Genomic DNA, 17,134 nt, shown 5'->3' on the forward strand with positions numbered 1-17,134 from the left:
TAATATAACATTCAGCAGTAATATAACCTTCAGCAGTAATATAACCTTCAGCTGTAATATAACCTTCAGCAGACTGCAGCAGTAATATAACCTTCAGCAGTAATATAACCTTCAGCAGTAATATAACCTTCAGCAGTAATATAACCTTCAGCAGTAATATAACCTTCAGCAGTATTATAACCTTCAGCAGTAATATAACCTTCAGCAGTAATATAACCTTCAGCAGTATTATAACCTCCAGCAGTAATATAACCTTCAGCAGTAATATAACCTTCAGCAGTAATATAACCTGCAGCAGTAATATAACCTTCAGCAGACTGCAGCAGTAATATAACCTTCAGCAGTAATATAATCTTCAGCAGTAATATAACCTTCAGCAGTAATATAACCTTCAGCAGTAATATAACATTCAGTAATAATATAACCTTCAGCAGTAATATAACCTTCAACAGTAATATAACCTGCAGCAGTAATATAACCTTCAGCAGTAATATAACCTTCAGCAGTAATATAACCTTCAGCAGTAATATAACATTCAGTAATAATATAACCTTCAGCAGTAATATAACCTTCAGCAGACTACAGCAGTAATATAACCTTCAGCAGTAATATAACCTTCAGCAGTAATATAACTATCAGCAGTAATATAACCTTCAGCAGTAATATAACCTTCAGCAGTAATATAACCTTCAGCAGTAATATAACCTTCAGCAGTAATATAACCTTCAACAGTAATATAACCTTCAGCAGTAATCTAACCTTCAGCAGACTACAGCAGTAATATAACCTTCAGCAGTAATATAACCTTCAACAGTAATATAACCTTCAGCAGTAATATAACCTTCAGCAGTAATATAACCTTCAGCAGTAATATAACATTCAGTAATAATATAACCTTCAGCAGTAATATAACCTTCAGCAGACTACAGCAGTAATATAACCTTCAGCAGTAATATAACCTTCAGCAGTAATATAACTATCAGCAGTAATATAACCTTCAGCAGTAATATAACCTTCAGCAGTAATATAACCTTCAGCAGTAATATAACCTTCAACAGTAATATAACCTTCAGCAGTAATCTAACCTTCAGCAGACTACAGCAGTAATATAACCTTCAGCAGTAATATAACCTTCAACAGTAATATAACCTTCAGCAGTAATATAACCTTCAGCAGTAATATAACCTTCAACAGTAATATAACCTTCAACAGTAATATAACCTTCAGCAGTAATATAACCTTCAGCAGTAATATAACCTTCAGCAGTAATATAACCTTCAGCAGTAATATAACCTACAGCAGTAACATAACCTTCAGCAGTAATATAACCTTCAGCAGTAATATAACCTTCAGCAGTAATATAACCTTCAGCAGTAATATAATCTTCAGCAGCAATATAACCTTCAGCAGTAATATAACCTTCAGCAGTACCATAACCTTCAGCAGTAATATAACCTTCAGCAGTAATATAACCTTCAGCAGTAATATAACCTTCGGCAGTAATATAACCTTCAGCAGACTACAGAAGTAATATAACATTCAGCAGTAATATAACCTGCAGCAGTAATATAACATTCAGCAGTAATATAACCTTCAGCAGTAATATAACATTCAGTAATAATATAACCTTCAGCAGTAATATGACTTTCAGCAGTAATATAACCTGCAGCAGTAATATAACATTCAGCAGTAATATAACCTTCAGCAGTAATATAACATTCAGCAGTAATATAACCTTCAGCAGTAATATGACTTTCAGCAGTAATATAACCTGCAGCAGTAATATAACATTCAGCAGTAATATAACCTTCAGCAGTAATAAAACCTTCAGCAGTAATATAACCTTCAGCAGTAATATAACCTTCAGCTGTAATATAACCTTCAGCAGACTGCAGCAGTAATATAACCTTCAGCAGTAATATAACCTTCAGCAGTAATATAACCTTCAGCAGTAATATAACCTTCAGCAGTAATATAACCTTCAGCAGTAATATAACCTTCAGCAGTAATATAACCTTCAGCAGTAATATAACCTTCAACAGTAATATAACCTTCAGCAGTAATATAACCTTCAGCAGTAATATAACATTCAGCAGTAATATAACCTTCAACAGTAATATAACCTTCAGCAGACTACAGCAGTAATATAACCTTCAGCAGTAATATAACTATCAGCAGTAATATAACCTTCAGCAGTAATATAACCTTCAGCAGTAATATAAACTTCAGCAGTAATATAACATTCAGCAGTAATATAACCTTCAACAGTAATATAACCTTCAGCAGACTACAGCAGTAATATAACCTTCAGCAGTAATATAACCTTCAGCAGTAATATAACATTCAGCAGTAATATAACATTCAGCAGTAATATAACCTTCAACAGTAATATAACCTTCAGCAGACTAAGCAGTAATATAACCTTCAGCAGTAATATAACCTTCAGCAGTAATATAACCTTCAGCAGTAATATAACCTTCAGCAGTAATATAACTTTCAGCAGTAATATAACCTTCAGCAGTAATATAACCTTCAGCAGTATTATAACCTTCAGCAGTAATATAACCTTCAGCAGTAATATAACCTTCAGCAGACTGCAGCAGTAATATAACTTTCAGCAGTAATATAATCTTCAGCAGTAATATAACCTTCAGCAGTAATATAACATTCAGCAGTAATATAACCTTCAGCAGTAATATAACTATCAGCAGTAATATAACCTTCAGCAGTAATATAACCTTCAGCAGTAATATAACCTTCAGCAGTAATATAACCTTCAGCAGTAATATGACCTTCAGCACTAATATAACCTTCAGCAGTAATAAAATCTTCAGCAGTAATATAACCTTCAGCAGTAATATAACCTGCAGCAGTAATATAACCGTCAGCAGTAATATAACCTTCAGCAGTAATATAACCTTCAGCAGTAATATAACCCTCAGCAGTAACATAACCTTCAGCAGTAATATAACCTTCAGCAGTAATATAACCTTCAGCAGACTACAGCAGTAATATAACCTTCAGCAGTAATATAACCTTCAGCAGTAATATAACCTTCAGCAGTAATATAACCTTCAGCAGACTACAGAAGTAATATAACCTTCAGCAGTAATATAACCTTCAGCAGACTGCAGCAGTAATATAACATTCAGCAGTAATATAACCTTCAGCAGTAATATAACCTTCAGCAGTAATATAACCTTCAGCAGTAATAAAACCTTCAGCAGTAATATAACCTTCAGCAGTAATATAACCTTCAGCAGTAATATAACCTTCAGCAGTAATATAATCTTCAGCAGTAATATAACCTTCAGCAGTAATATAACCTTCAGCAGACTACAGCAGTAATATAACCTTCAGCAGTAATATAACCTTCAGCAGACTACAGCAGTAATATAACCTTCAGCAGTAATATAACCTTCAGCAGTAATATAACCTTCAGCAGTAATATAATCTTCAGCAGTAATATAACCTTCAGCAGTAATATAACCTTCAGCAGACTACAGCAGTAATATAACCTTCAGCAGTAATATAACCTTCAGCAGTAATATAACCTTCAGCAGACTACAGCAGTAATATAACCTTCAGCAGTAATATAACCTTCAGCAGACTACAGCAGTAATATAACCTTCAGCAGTAATATAACCTTCAGCAGTAATATAACCTTCAGCAGTAATATAACCTTCAGCAGTAATATAACATTCAGCAGTAATATAACCTTCAGCAGACTACAGCAGTAATATAACCTTCAGCAGTAATATAACCTTCAGCAGTAATATAACCTTCAGCAGTAATATAACCTTCAGCAGTAATATAATCTTCAGCAGTAATATAACCTTCAGCAGACTACAGCAGTAATATAACCTTCAGCAGTAATATAACCTTCAGCAGTAACATAACCTTCAGCAGTAATATAACCTTCAGCAGTAATATAACCTTCAGCAGACTACAGCAGTAATATAACCTTCAGCAGTAATATAACCTTCAGCAGTAATATAACCTTCAGCAGTAATATAACCTTCAGCAGACTACAGCAGTAATATAACCTTCAGCAGTAATATAACCTTCAGCAGTAATATAACCTTCAGCAGTAATATAACCTTCAGCAGTAATATAACCTTCAGCAGACTACAGCAGTAATATAACCTTCAGCAGTAATATAACCTTCAGCAGTAATATAACCTTCAGCAGTAATATAACCTTCAGCAGTAATATAACCTTCAGCAGACTACAGAAGTAATATAACCTTCAGCAGACTGCAGCAGTAATATAACATTCAGCAGTAATATAACCTTCAGAAGTAATATAACCTTCAGCAGTAATATAACATTCAGCTGTAATATAACCTTCAGCAGTAATAAAACCTTCAGCAGTAATATAACCTTCAGCAGTAATATAACCTTCAGCAGTAATATAACCTTCAGCAGTAATATGACTTTCAGCAGTAATATAACCTTCAGCAGTAATATAACCTTCAGCAGTAATATAACCTTCAACAGTAATATAACCTTCAGCAGTAGTATAACCTTCAGCAGTAATATAACCTTCAGCAGTAATATAACCTTCAGAAGTACTATAACCTTCAGCAGTAATATAACCTTCAGCAGTAATATAACCTTCAGCAGTAATATAACCTTCAGCAGTAATATAATTTTCAGCAGTAATATAACCTTCAGCAGTAAAATAACCTTCAGCTGTAATATAACCTTCAGCAGACTGCAGCAGTAATATAACCTTCAGCAGTAATATATCCTTCAGCAGTAATATAACCTTCAACAGTAATATAACATTCAGCAGTAATATAACCTTCAGCAGTAATATAACCTTCAGCTGTAATATAACCTTCAGCAGACTGCAGCAGTAATATAACCTTCAGCAGTAATATAACCTTCAGCAGTAATATAACCTTCAGCAGTAATATAACCTTCAGCAGTAATATAACCTTCAGCAGTATTATAACCTTCAGCAGTAATATAACCTTCAGCAGTAATATAACCTTCAGCAGTATTATAACCTCCAGCAGTAATATAACCTTCAGCAGTAATATAACCTTCAGCAGTAATATAACCTGCAGCAGTAATATAACCTTCAGCAGACTGCAGCAGTAATATAACCTTCAGCAGTAATATAATCTTCAGCAGTAATATAACCTTCAGCAGTAATATAACCTTCAGCAGTAATATAACATTCAGTAATAATATAACCTTCAGCAGTAATATAACCTTCAACAGTAATATAACCTGCAGCAGTAATATAACCTTCAGCAGTAATATAACCTTCAGCAGTAATATAACCTTCAGCAGTAATATAACCTTCAGCAGTAATATAACATTCAGTAATAATATAACCTTCAGCAGTAATATAACCTTCAGCAGACTACAGCAGTAATATAACCTTCAGCAGTAATATAACCTTCAGCAGTAATATAACTATCAGCAGTAATATAACCTTCAGCAGTAATATAACCTTCAGCAGTAATATAACCTTCAGCAGTAATATAACCTTCAGCAGTAATATAACCTTCAACAGTAATATAACCTTCAGCAGTAATCTAACCTTCAGCAGACTACAGCAGTAATATAACCTTCAGCAGTAATATAACCTTCAACAGTAATATAACCTTCAGCAGTAATATAACCTTCAGCAGTAATATAACCTTCAACAGTAATATAACCTTCAGCAGTAATCTAACCTTCAGCAGTAATATAACCTTCAACAGTAATATAACCTTCAGCAGTAATCTAACCTTCAGCAGACTACAGCAGTAATATAACCTTCAGCAGTATTATAACCTTCAGCAGTAATATAACCTTCAGCAGTAATATAACCTTCAGCAGAAATATAAGCAGTAATATAACCTTCAGCAGTAATATAACCTTCAGCAGTAACATAACCTTCAGCAGTAATATAACCTTCATCAGTAATATAACCTTCAGCAGACTACAGCAGTAATATAACCTTCAGCAGTAATATAACCTTCAGCAGTAATATAACCTTCAGCAGTAATATAACCTTCAGCAGACTACAGAAGTAATATAACCTTCAGCAGTAATATAACCTTCAGCAGACTGCAGCAGTAATATAACATTCAGCAGTAATATATCCTTCAGCAGTAATATAACCTTCAGCAGTAATATAACCTTCAGCAGTAATAAAACCTTCAGCAGTAATATAACCTTCAGCAGTAATATAACCTTCAGCAGTAATATAACCTTCAGCAGTATTATAACCTTCAGCAGTAATATAATCTTCAGCAGTAATATAACCTTCAGCAGACTACAGCAGTAATATAACCTTCAGCAGTAATATAACCTTCAGCAGTAATATAACCTTCAGCAGTAATATAACCTTCAGCAGTAATATAACCTTCAGCAGTAATATAACCTTCAGCAGTAATATAACCTTCAACAGTAATATAACCTTCAGCAGTAATATAACCTTCAGCAGTAATATAACCTTCAACAGTAATATAACCTTCAGCAGTAATATAACCTTCAGCAGTAATATAACCTTCAGCAGTAGTATAACCTTCAGCATTAATATAACCTTCAGCAGTAATATAACCTTCAGCAGTAACATAACCTTCAGCAGTAATATAACCTTCAGCAGACTACAGCAGTAATATAACCTTCAGCAGTAATATAACCTTCAGCAGTAATATAACCTTCAGCAGTAATATAACCGTCAGCAGTACTATAACCTTCAGCAGTAATATAACCTTCAGCAGTAATATAACCTTCAGCAGTAATATAACCTTCAGCAGTAATATAACCTTCAGCATTAATATAACCTTCAGCAGTAATATAACCTTCAGCAGTAACATAACCTTCAGCAGTAATATAACCTTCAGCAGACTACAGCAGTAATATAACCTTCAGCAGTAATATAACCTTCAGCAGTAATATAACCTTCAGCAGTAATATAACCTTCAGCAGACTACAGAAGTAATATAACCTTCAGCAGTAATATAACCTTCAGCAGACTGCAGCAGTAATATAACATTCAGCAGTAATATAACCTTCAGCAGTAATATAACCTTCAGCAGTAATATAACCTTCAGCAGTAATAAAACCTTCAGCAGTAATATAACCTTCAGCAGTAATATAACCTTCAGCAGTAATATAATCTTCAGCAGTAATATAACCTTCAGCAGTACTATAACCTTCAGCAGTAATATAACCTTCAGCAGTAATATAACTATCAGCAGTAATATAACCTTCAGCAGACTACAGAAGTAATATAACGTTCAGCAGTAATATAACCTTCAGCAGTAATATAATAATAACTTACCTGTTCTATATTACCCATGGTCCTTACATAATACAATAACAAACCTGTTCTATATTACCCATGGACCTTACATAATACAATAACAAACCTGTTCTATATTACCCATGGACCTTACATAATACAATAACAAACCTGTTCTATATTACCCATGGACCTTACATAATACAATAACAAACCTGTTCTATATTACCCATGGTCCTTACATAATACAATAACAAACCTGTTCTATATTACCCATGGACCTTACATAATACAATAACAAACCTGTTCTATATTACCCATGGACCTTACATAATACAATAACAAACCTGTTCTATATTACCCATGGTACGCACATAAACATTGCATGTTTGCGATCATTGAGATTTCTGTCCCCATGACGATCCCTCTGTAGAGTAACGGCCACAACATTATAAAAACAGCATACCTGAGACAGAAATACAGTAACACACCTGTTTAAATGGCCTGAGACAGAAATACAGTAACACACCTGTTCAAATGGCCTGAGACAGAAATACAGTAACACACCTGTTTAAATGACCTGAGACAGAAATACAGTAACACACCTGTTCAAATGGCCTGAGACAGAAATACAGTAACACACCTGTTTAAATGGCCTGAGACAGAAATACAGTAACACACCTGTTTAAATGGCCTGAGACAGAAATACAGTAACACACCTGTTTAAATGGCCTGAGACAGAAATACAGTAACACACCTGTTTAAATGGCCTGAGACAGAAATACAGTAACACACCTGTTCAAATGGCCTGAGGCAGAAATACAGTAACTCAGCTGTTCAAATGGCCTGAGATAGAAATACAGTAACACACCTGTTCAAATGGCCTGAGACAGAAATACAGTAACACACCTGTTTAAATGGCCTGAGACAGAAATACAGTAACACACCTGTTTAAATGGCCTGAGACAGAAATACAGTAACACACCTGTTTAAATGGCCTGAGACAGAAATACAGTAACACACCTGTTTAAATGGCCTGAGACAGAAATACAGTAACACATCTTTTCAAATGGCCTGAGACAGAAATACAGTAACACATCTTTTCAAATGGCCTGAGACAGAAGTACAGTAACACACCTGTTTAAATGGCCTGAGACAGAAATACAGTAACACACCTGTTTAAATGGCCTGAGACAGAAATACAGTAACACACCTGTTTAAATGGCCTGAGACAGAAATACAGTAACACACCTGTTTAAATGGCCTGAGGCAGAAATACAGTAACACACCTTTTCAAATGGCCTGAGACAGAAATATGATAACACACCTGTTCTGCTCGATGAGGATCTTCAGGGTCTGTCTGTTGGTGAGCATCACGTCAGCGTCCATACTGAGATAGTAGTCACAGCCTGGGTCTTTACGACACAGCCCCCTTGGGTAGAGACATGGAGGAAATAAGTCGAATCAATCATTACAGCTGATCAATTAATTACAGCTGATCAATTACAACGGACGTCATAATGATAGGGATAATAATTACAGCTGATCAATTAGGGGGAGGTTTAGGGGCCCTAGTCTCTATGAGGAGAGGATGGGGGAAAGGTTTAGGGGCCCTAGTCTCTCTGAGGTGAGGTGAGTGGGAGGTTTAGGGGCCCTAGTCTCTCTGAAGTGAGGATGGGGGGAAGGTTTAGGGGCCCTAGTCTCTCTGAAGTGAGGATGGGGGGAAGGTTTAGGGGCCCTAGTCTCTCTGAGGTGAGGTGAGGGGGAGGTTTAGGGGCCCTAGTCTCTCTGAGGTGAGGTGAGGGGGGGAAGGTTTAGGGGCCCTAGTCTCTCTGAGGTGAGGTGAGGGGGAGGTTTAGGGGCCCTAGTGTCTCTGAGGTGAGGTGAAGGGGGGAAGGTTTAGGGGCCCTAGTCTCTCTGAGGTGAGGTGAGGGGCAGGTTTAGGGGCCCTAGTCTCTCTGAGGTGAGGTGAGGGGGGGAAGGTTTAGGGGCCCTAGTCTCTCTGAGGTGAGGGGGGAAAGTTTCAGGGAAGAGAGACGGGAACACACACAACTAGATGAATCACACATCCACACAGGCCGTGTAGCGTACGTACATGCCCATGTTCCTGGCCTCTCCTTGGCTCAAGTTCTCCTCCGGACCCACAACCTTGAAGCTTTTGAACACGTCTTTATTTTCCTCCCAAAACTTCTGGATGTGTCTCTCATGGTAAACCTCCTGCAGAGAGAGAGCGAGAGAAAGAGAGACCGAGAGACACAGACAGATAATTATTACTAATATTACAGTTATATTATAGAGAGCTGAGAGACAGAAGAGGACGTGGTTGATGGATCGGAAGCTGTGTTTTGCACTCTGCCATACTGAGTCGATCCAGAGCCAAGGTCCAGCTGCAGATACTCCATACTCACATTGTTATGAACGAAGACGTTCAGTTTATGTTTGGGATAGTCGAGGGTCACAAGTCTCTGGAAGAATTGAGAGAGGAAAGGAGTGGGCTGTTCGATGAACACTCCAACCATCACAGTGGGATACTCCTGTTGATACAAGACATACTGTTAATAAACAACACTGACCGACACATTGATGGAAATCTGTTCTGGTCACAATTTGTTTGGATCTTCAGGATTTTCTCGTAGATACTGTCAACAAATCTCATGATAAGCAACCGCTTGTTAAGATTAGGGTTAAAGTTAGAATAAGGGTTAAGGTAGGGTTCCCCAACATGCCGAATTTGGCCCGCGGGTGGTTTTATTTGGCCCCCCAAGTTTTCTGAGCAAAGAAAATTGTTGAACATAAAAGACTAAAAACACCAATAAGTCGACTCCAAGTGATTTTAATTTAAGAAATCTGTTCCCAAGTATCCCAAGTAGAGAGACACGTGATCGTATACAAATGTAATCAAGGTTTGAAATGATTATGTTTTAGTGAAACACATCTGTTTGAGCTTCTTGCGGTTCATTTACAGTCTACAAATGATTTGTAGTTATGTTCCGCCACCCGACCATCCGCTCAAGAAAACATCGGCCGAGGCTGAATCTAGTTGATGATCCCTGGGTAAGGGTTAAGGTTAGAGTTAGAGCTAGAGCTAGAGCTAGGGTTAGAGCTAGAGCTAGGGTTAGAGCTAGAGCTAGGGTTAGAGCTAGAGCTAGAGTTAGAGCTAGAGCTAGAGTTAGAGCTAGAGCTAGGGTTAGGGTTAGGGCTAGAGCTAGGGTTAGGGTTAGGGTTAGGGTTAGGGTTAGAGCTAGAGTTAGAGCTAGAGCTAGAGTTAGAGCTAGAGCTAGAGTTAGAGCTAGGGTTAGGGTTAGAGCTAGAGCTAGAGTTAGAGTTAGAGCTAGAGTTAGAGCTAGGGTTAGGGTTAGAGCTAGAGCTAGGGTTAGAGCTAGAGCTAGGGTTACGGTTAGAGCCAGGGTTAGGGTTAGAGCTAGAGCTAGGGTTAGGGTTAGAGCTAGAGCTAGAGCTAGGGTTAGAGCTAGAGCTAGGGTTAGGGCTAGAGCTAGAGCTAGGGTTAGGGTTAGAGCTAGAGCTAGGGTTAGAGCTAGGGTTAGGGTTAGGGTTAGAGCTAGAGCTAGGGTTAGAGCTAGGGTTAGGGCTAGGGTTAGAGCTAGAGCTAGGGTTAGAGCTAGAGCTAGGGTTAGGGTTAGAGCTAGAGCTAGGGTTAGGGTTAGAGCTAGAGCTAGGGTTAGAGCTAGAGCTAGAGTTAGGGTTAGAGCTAGGGTTAGAGCTAGAGCTAGGGTTAGAGCTAGAGCTAGAGTTAGGGTTAGAGCTAGGGTTAGAGCTAGAGCTAGGGTTAGGGTTAGAGCTAGGGTTAGGGTTAGAGCTAGGGTTAGGGTTAGAGCTAGAGCTAGGGTTAGGGTTAGAGCTAGGGTTAGGGTTAGTGCTAGAGCTAGGGTTAGGGTTAGAGCTAGAGCTAGGGTTAGAGCTAGGGTTAGAGCTAGAGCTAGGGTTAGAGCTAGAGCTAGGGTTAGGGTTAGAGCTAGGGTTAGGGTTAGAGCTAGGGTTAGGGTTAGAGCTAGGGTTAGGGTTAGAGCTAGGGTTAGGGTTAGAGCTAGAGCTAGGGTTAGGGTTAGAGCTAGGGTTAGGGTTAGGGTTAGGGTTAGGGTTAGAGCTAGAGCTAGGGTTAGAGCTAGGGTTAGGGTTAGAGCTAGAGCTAGGGTTAGAGCTAGGGTTAGGGTTAGAGCTAGAGCTAGGGTTAGAGCTAGGGTTAGGGTAAAGGGTTATGTTTAGAGTTAGGATAAGGGTTAAGGTTAGGGTTAGTAGATATTTAGTTGAATTGTTACTGGTAGTCTGTAGAGCAGTGGTTGACTGGTTGCAGTCTATCACAGTGCCATCCTTTTGTCACCAAAGCCCCATATACCACCCACCACTGCGACCTGTATACTCTCGTCGGCTGGCCGTCGCTATATTCGTCACCAAACCCACTGGCTCCAGGTCATCTATAAGTCTTTGCTAGGTAAAGCTCTGCCTTATCTCAGCTCACTGGTCACCATAACAAAACCCGCCCGTAGCACGCGCTCCAGCAGGTATATCTCACTGGTCATCCCCAAAGCCAACACCTCCTTTGGCCGCCTTTCCTTCCAGTTCTCTGCTGCCAATGACTGAAACAAATTGCAAAAATCTCTGAAGTTGGAGACATATCTCCCTCACTAACTTTAAACATCAGCTATCTGAGCAGCTTACAGATCGCTGCAGCTGTACACAGCCCATCTCTAAATAGCCCATCCAACTACCTACCTCATCCCCATATTATTTCTTTACAACTTTTCTGATCTTTTGCACACCGGTATTTCTACTTGCACATCATCTTCTGCACATCTATCACTCCAGTGTTACTTTGCTAAATTGTAATTATTTCGCCTCTATGGCCTATTTATTTCCTACCTCCCTACTCTTCTACAATTGCACACACTGTACATAGATTTTTCTATTGTGTTATTGACGGTACGTTTGTTTATGTGTAACTCTGTTTGTGTTACTCTGTGTTGTTGTTTGTGTCACACTGCTTTGCTTTATCTTGGCCAGGTCGCAGTTGTAAATGAGAAGTTGTTCTCAACTGGTCTACCTGGTTAAATAAAAGTAAAAAAATACATTTTTAAATAAATAATTCCTAGTCGATCACCAAATATTTCTGTAGAAAAGCCAATGAACGATAAAGGCTTGCGCTCCTTTTTAAAAAATCTTGTTGAGCTGGTACCGGAAGGTGCACTTGATTCAAAAGTCCTGCGCACCGGGTAAGCAAAGTGTTCCCATGAGTCAATCTCCACCTAAACGGCGGACCGGCAAAATCTGACTAAATCGAGTGCACCTACTGCTCTGCGGAATCGGATAGCTCAAATCACCGTGGCTACAGAGCTTCCATGACCCTGGCCACAGCCAGGTTTAATAGGCTATTAGCCTACGTAAGATTTAATACATTTTAAAACCATGACCACAGAGAAACTGTCAATGAATACAGCAAAGAGCTGCTGTTTTTATGAGTTCATGTTGAAGTTTATATTCAGCACCGTCAAATGTTTTTATTCAACACTATAACAAGACGAGCTTCTCCGTAATTCCGCTCCGACTGCAGCTGCAATGAATCAGTAGCCAAGTATCGACTGCAGCTGCAATGAATCAGTAGCCAAGTATCGACTGCAGCTGCAATGAATCAGTAGCCAAGTATCGACAGCCCTGTGCTTTATTATTATTAGCGGCTCGTCATGTCGATTTTGTTATTAAGGAATATTTTCGTTTTTCTGGTCATAGGAACAACATGATTTTGTGCGTGAGGCAGATGCGGTGCGACTCGAGTTTCGACCATCAGGTGGAAGACCGTGTCCCCTCTCTCTGGACAGTCTCACCGGAGGAAAGGAAGGAGAGAGCAGAGGCCGGGAGAGGCAGTTGGGAAAAATCGCTTTCAACTCGGAATTCCAAGTCGGAAACTGAGACATCTTTCTAGAGCTCCGACTTTTCAACCAAAAGACCACTGACGTGGTGATTTGACCTCGTTGACCATCAGATGCAGGTACCATCAGCCCAGTAAAATAAAACAGCTAATTATTTAAATTCATTATAGAGCTCCACAGTTCCTTCACAAGTGCTAAACCAACTGATCTATTTTGTTATCAAAGCTGGAGTTTTGAAATATATAAATGGTCTGATTAACAGTATTGTCAGGCCAATCATATAGCCAATATGCTGTGATAATGTACTAGGCCAACTGCCCAAACCTCTTTCCTACAGAACTCTTTGTCTGAGGTTAAATGTTAAACATGTGAGCAGTAGATCTCAGCATTCTTTTTGACCCGGAAGTGATCTCCACTCAGAAAAGGTTGGTGACCACTGTTGTAGATCATATGCATATAAAGTGTTCCTGTTTTCAATAATTCATCCAATTAGGTATTTTATTCACTAACATCATTTCTCACTTTTACTAACACTTTACTTCATTAATCATAAACAGAAAATGACGTCAACAACACCTGCAACATGTACAATCAAACTAGAATTGACAACAACAACAGAGAAGGGCAATTATGTCTGTTCAGACTCAATTAAATCATGTTTGAGTGGGACCCTCCCTGAAGACACTGAAAAGATGTGGCATGGGTCCCCAGATCCTCTAAAAGTTCTCCAGCTGCACCATCGAGAGCATCCTGACCGGTTGCATCACCGCCTGGTGTGGTAACTGCTCGGCATCTGACCGTAAGGCGCTACAGAGGGTAGTGAGTACAGCCCAGTACATCACTGGGGCCAGGCTTCCTGCCATCCAGGACTTATATACTAGGCGGTGTCAGAGGAAGCCCATAAAATTATCAGAGACTGCAGTCACCCAAGTCATAGACTGTTTTCTCTGCTACCGCATGGCAAGCGGTACCGGAGCGCCAAGTCTAGGACCAAAAGGTTCTTTAACATCTTCTACCCCCAAGCCATAAGACTCCTGAACAATTAATCAAATGGCCACCGGACTATTTACATTGACCCCCCCCCCCCCCCCCATTTTTTTTTTACACTGCTGCTACTCGCTGTTTATTATCTATGCATAGTCATAGTCTTTTCCCCCTACCTATATGTACAAATGACCTCAACTAACCTGTACCCTCACACACTGACTCGATACCAGTACCCCCTGGATAGAGCCTCGTTATTGTTACTTTTTTATAATTTTTTACTTTTGTTTATCTGGTAAATATTTTCTTAACTCTTCTTGAACTGCACTGTTGGTTAAGGGTTTGCAAGTAAGTATGCTTGTCCCTCTCTGAAGAGGTTGAGAGCTGGTCCCTCCCAGAAGAGGTTGAGAGCTGGTCCCTCCCAGAAGAGGTTGAGAGCTGGTCCCTCCCAGAAGAGGTTGAGAGCTGGTCCCTCCCAGAAGAGGTTGAGAGCTGGTCCCTCCCAGAAGAGGTTGAGAGCTGGTCCCTCCCAGAAGAGGTTGAGAGCTGGTCCCTCCCAGAAGAGGTTGAGAGCTGGTCCCTCCCAGAAGAGGTTGAGAGCTGGTCCCTCCCAGAAGAGGTTGAGAGCTGGTCCCTCCCAGAAGAGGTTGAGAGCTGGTCCCTCCCAGAAGAGGTTGAGAGCTGGTCCCTCCCAGAAGAGGTTGAGAGCTGGTCCCTCCCAGAAGAGGTTGAGAGCTGGTCCCTCCCAGAAGAGGTTGAGAGCTGGTCCCTCCCAGAAGAGGTTGAGAGCTGGTCCCTCCCAGAAGAGGTTGAGAGCTGGTCCCTCCCAGAAGAGGTTGAGAGCTGGTCCCTCCCAGAAGAGGTTGAGAGCTGGTCCCTCCCAGAAGAGGTTGAGAGCTGGTCCCTCCCAGAAGAGGTTGAGAGCTGGTCCCTCCCAGAAGAGGTTGAGAGCTGGTCCCTCCCAGAAGAGGTTGAGAGCTGGTCCCTCCCAGAAGAGGTTGAGAGCTGGTCCCTCTCTGAAGAGGTTGAGAGCTTGTCCCTCCCAGAAGAGGTTGAGAGCTGGTCCCTCCCTGAAGAGGTTGAGAGCTGGTCCCTCCCTGAAGAGGTTGAGAGCTTGTCCCTCCCAGAAGAGACAGTAGACAGAGGAGAGAGTTGTGTCCCATGACTCTGATTCTCCAGTCCACACAGCTTCTACAGGGCCTCCCTCCTCTTGACCAGGCTAAAGACCAGGCTTGGGCCAGCCGGACAGGGATGAAAAAATATCTAATTTGCAAGTTCCGTGATGACAAATGAGTTCTAGAATTTCCAAGGATGGAAGTGACACCCTGTGACCAAGCCAGAGGGCGCCTTAATAAACTGTTACGGACAGAAAGAAATGAAGAAAAGAAAAGGTAAAGATGCTGCAGAGTCTCGGAGAAAGCAGGACAAGATTTCCGCCTACAGAGACAAGCCTTCAAACATTAGTGTCAGGAGCAACAACGTGTCTTTGTGCTGCTAGGAACCAAGGCCCTGTCCCAAAACCACAGTATGCATAGCAAGGAGGCCGGCCTGGGACAGGGCACGCAGTGACCCGAGCTCACCCCCTATCCCTCACACACGGCCAGGGCATCTCTCTCTCTCTATCACCCACTCTCAGGACACAGCGGGGACAATGTTCTTGAACCGCTCTGTTGAAACTGTTGGAAAATAGGAACTCTCTGACCTCTACACAAGTCCCAGAGTACAGTAAGTCTTTCTCTGAACCATCCAACCTCCAGTACGGTCCAGTAAATATGCCTCTGAATAGCACAGCAGTGTGAAATATTAACCGCTTACCCTCAGCGTCCAATACCCTGCCCATTATCAAGCAGATGAGAGGCAGGATTTCTGAGGATTTGTCCGTTCATCATATTCAATGGTAGTAAGGTAGCGGATGGTTCGTTGAAGACGTCTTCTGGAGATTCTCCCAAAGAGGTCTTTTATTCAGCTGGGTTGGTTTCGTATTGAGTTCGCTCCAGACACAGTGAAACAGAGTGAATACATCCCTTCATAGACCTCACGCGGTAAAGTGAGAGGAATAGAGCTGGAGACAGCAGTGTAGCGGAGTGTTCAGATCACCATGTGCTTGATGATGTATTCTGTTTACCATCCAAGCTTCTAAACATTCCCCATGTCTATGTTTATATCTCTGAACGAAGTGAAAAAATGGAACGAGAGAGGGGAGGAGAGACAGACAGACACACAACAACGTAGACAGTTACTGTTAGAGACAGTTACTCCTGCCAGTGATATGTCTATAGAGACAGTTACTCCTGCCAGTGATATGTCTATAGAGACAGTTACTCCTGCCAGTGATATGTCTATAGAGACAGTTTCTCCTGTCACTGATATGTCTATAGAGACAGTTACTAAGGCCACTGATATGTCTATAGAGACAGGTACTACGGCTACTGATATGTCTATAGAGACAGTTACTCCTGTCACTGATATGTCTATAGAGACAGTCACTCCTGTCACTGATATGTCTATAGAGACAGTTTCTCCTGTTACTGATATGTCTATAGAGACAGTTACTCCTGTCACTGATATGTCTATAGAGACAGTTTCTCCTGTTACTGATATGTCTATAGAGACAGTCACTCCTGTTACTGATATGTCTATAGAGACAGTTACTAAGGCCACTGATATGTCTATAGAGACAGTTACTACGGCTACTGATATGTCTATAGAGACAGTTTCTCCTGTCACTGATATGTCTATAGAGACAGTCACTCCTGTCACTGATATGTCTATAGAGACAGTTTCTCCTGTTACTGATATGTCTAAAGAGACAGTCACTCCTGTCACTGATATGTCTATAGAGACAGTCACTCCTGTCACTGATATGTCTATAGAGACAGTCACTCCTGTCACTGATATGTCTATAGAGACAGTTACTCCTGCCAGTGATATGTCTATAGAGACAGTTACTACGGCTACTGAAATGTCTATAGAGACAGTTACTACGGCTACTGATATGTCTATAGAGACAGTTACTA

General features: G+C 40.4%; 1 protein-coding gene across 2 annotated transcripts in view; it reads right to left on the bottom strand.

Annotated features, from left to right (window-relative positions):
* Window positions 1-17,134, bottom strand: part of LOC129823271 (procollagen-lysine,2-oxoglutarate 5-dioxygenase 2-like) — a 213,219-nt gene that overhangs the window by 70,999 nt on the left and 125,086 nt on the right. For both annotated transcript variants that reach the window (XM_055882196.1, XM_055882195.1), the window contains exons 9-11: window positions 9,660-9,785; window positions 9,347-9,468; window positions 8,579-8,683 (exon numbers count right to left, since the gene is read on the bottom strand). In XM_055882196.1, the coding sequence (XP_055738171.1) occupies window positions 8,579-8,683; window positions 9,347-9,468; window positions 9,660-9,785 (353 nt within the window). The remainder of the gene's footprint in view (window positions 1-8,578; window positions 8,684-9,346; window positions 9,469-9,659; window positions 9,786-17,134) is intronic.

The sequence above is a fragment of the Salvelinus fontinalis genome, chromosome 25 (assembly GCF_029448725.1).
Source record: "Salvelinus fontinalis isolate EN_2023a chromosome 25, ASM2944872v1, whole genome shotgun sequence".
Lineage (NCBI taxonomy): Eukaryota > Metazoa > Chordata > Actinopteri > Salmoniformes > Salmonidae > Salvelinus > Salvelinus fontinalis.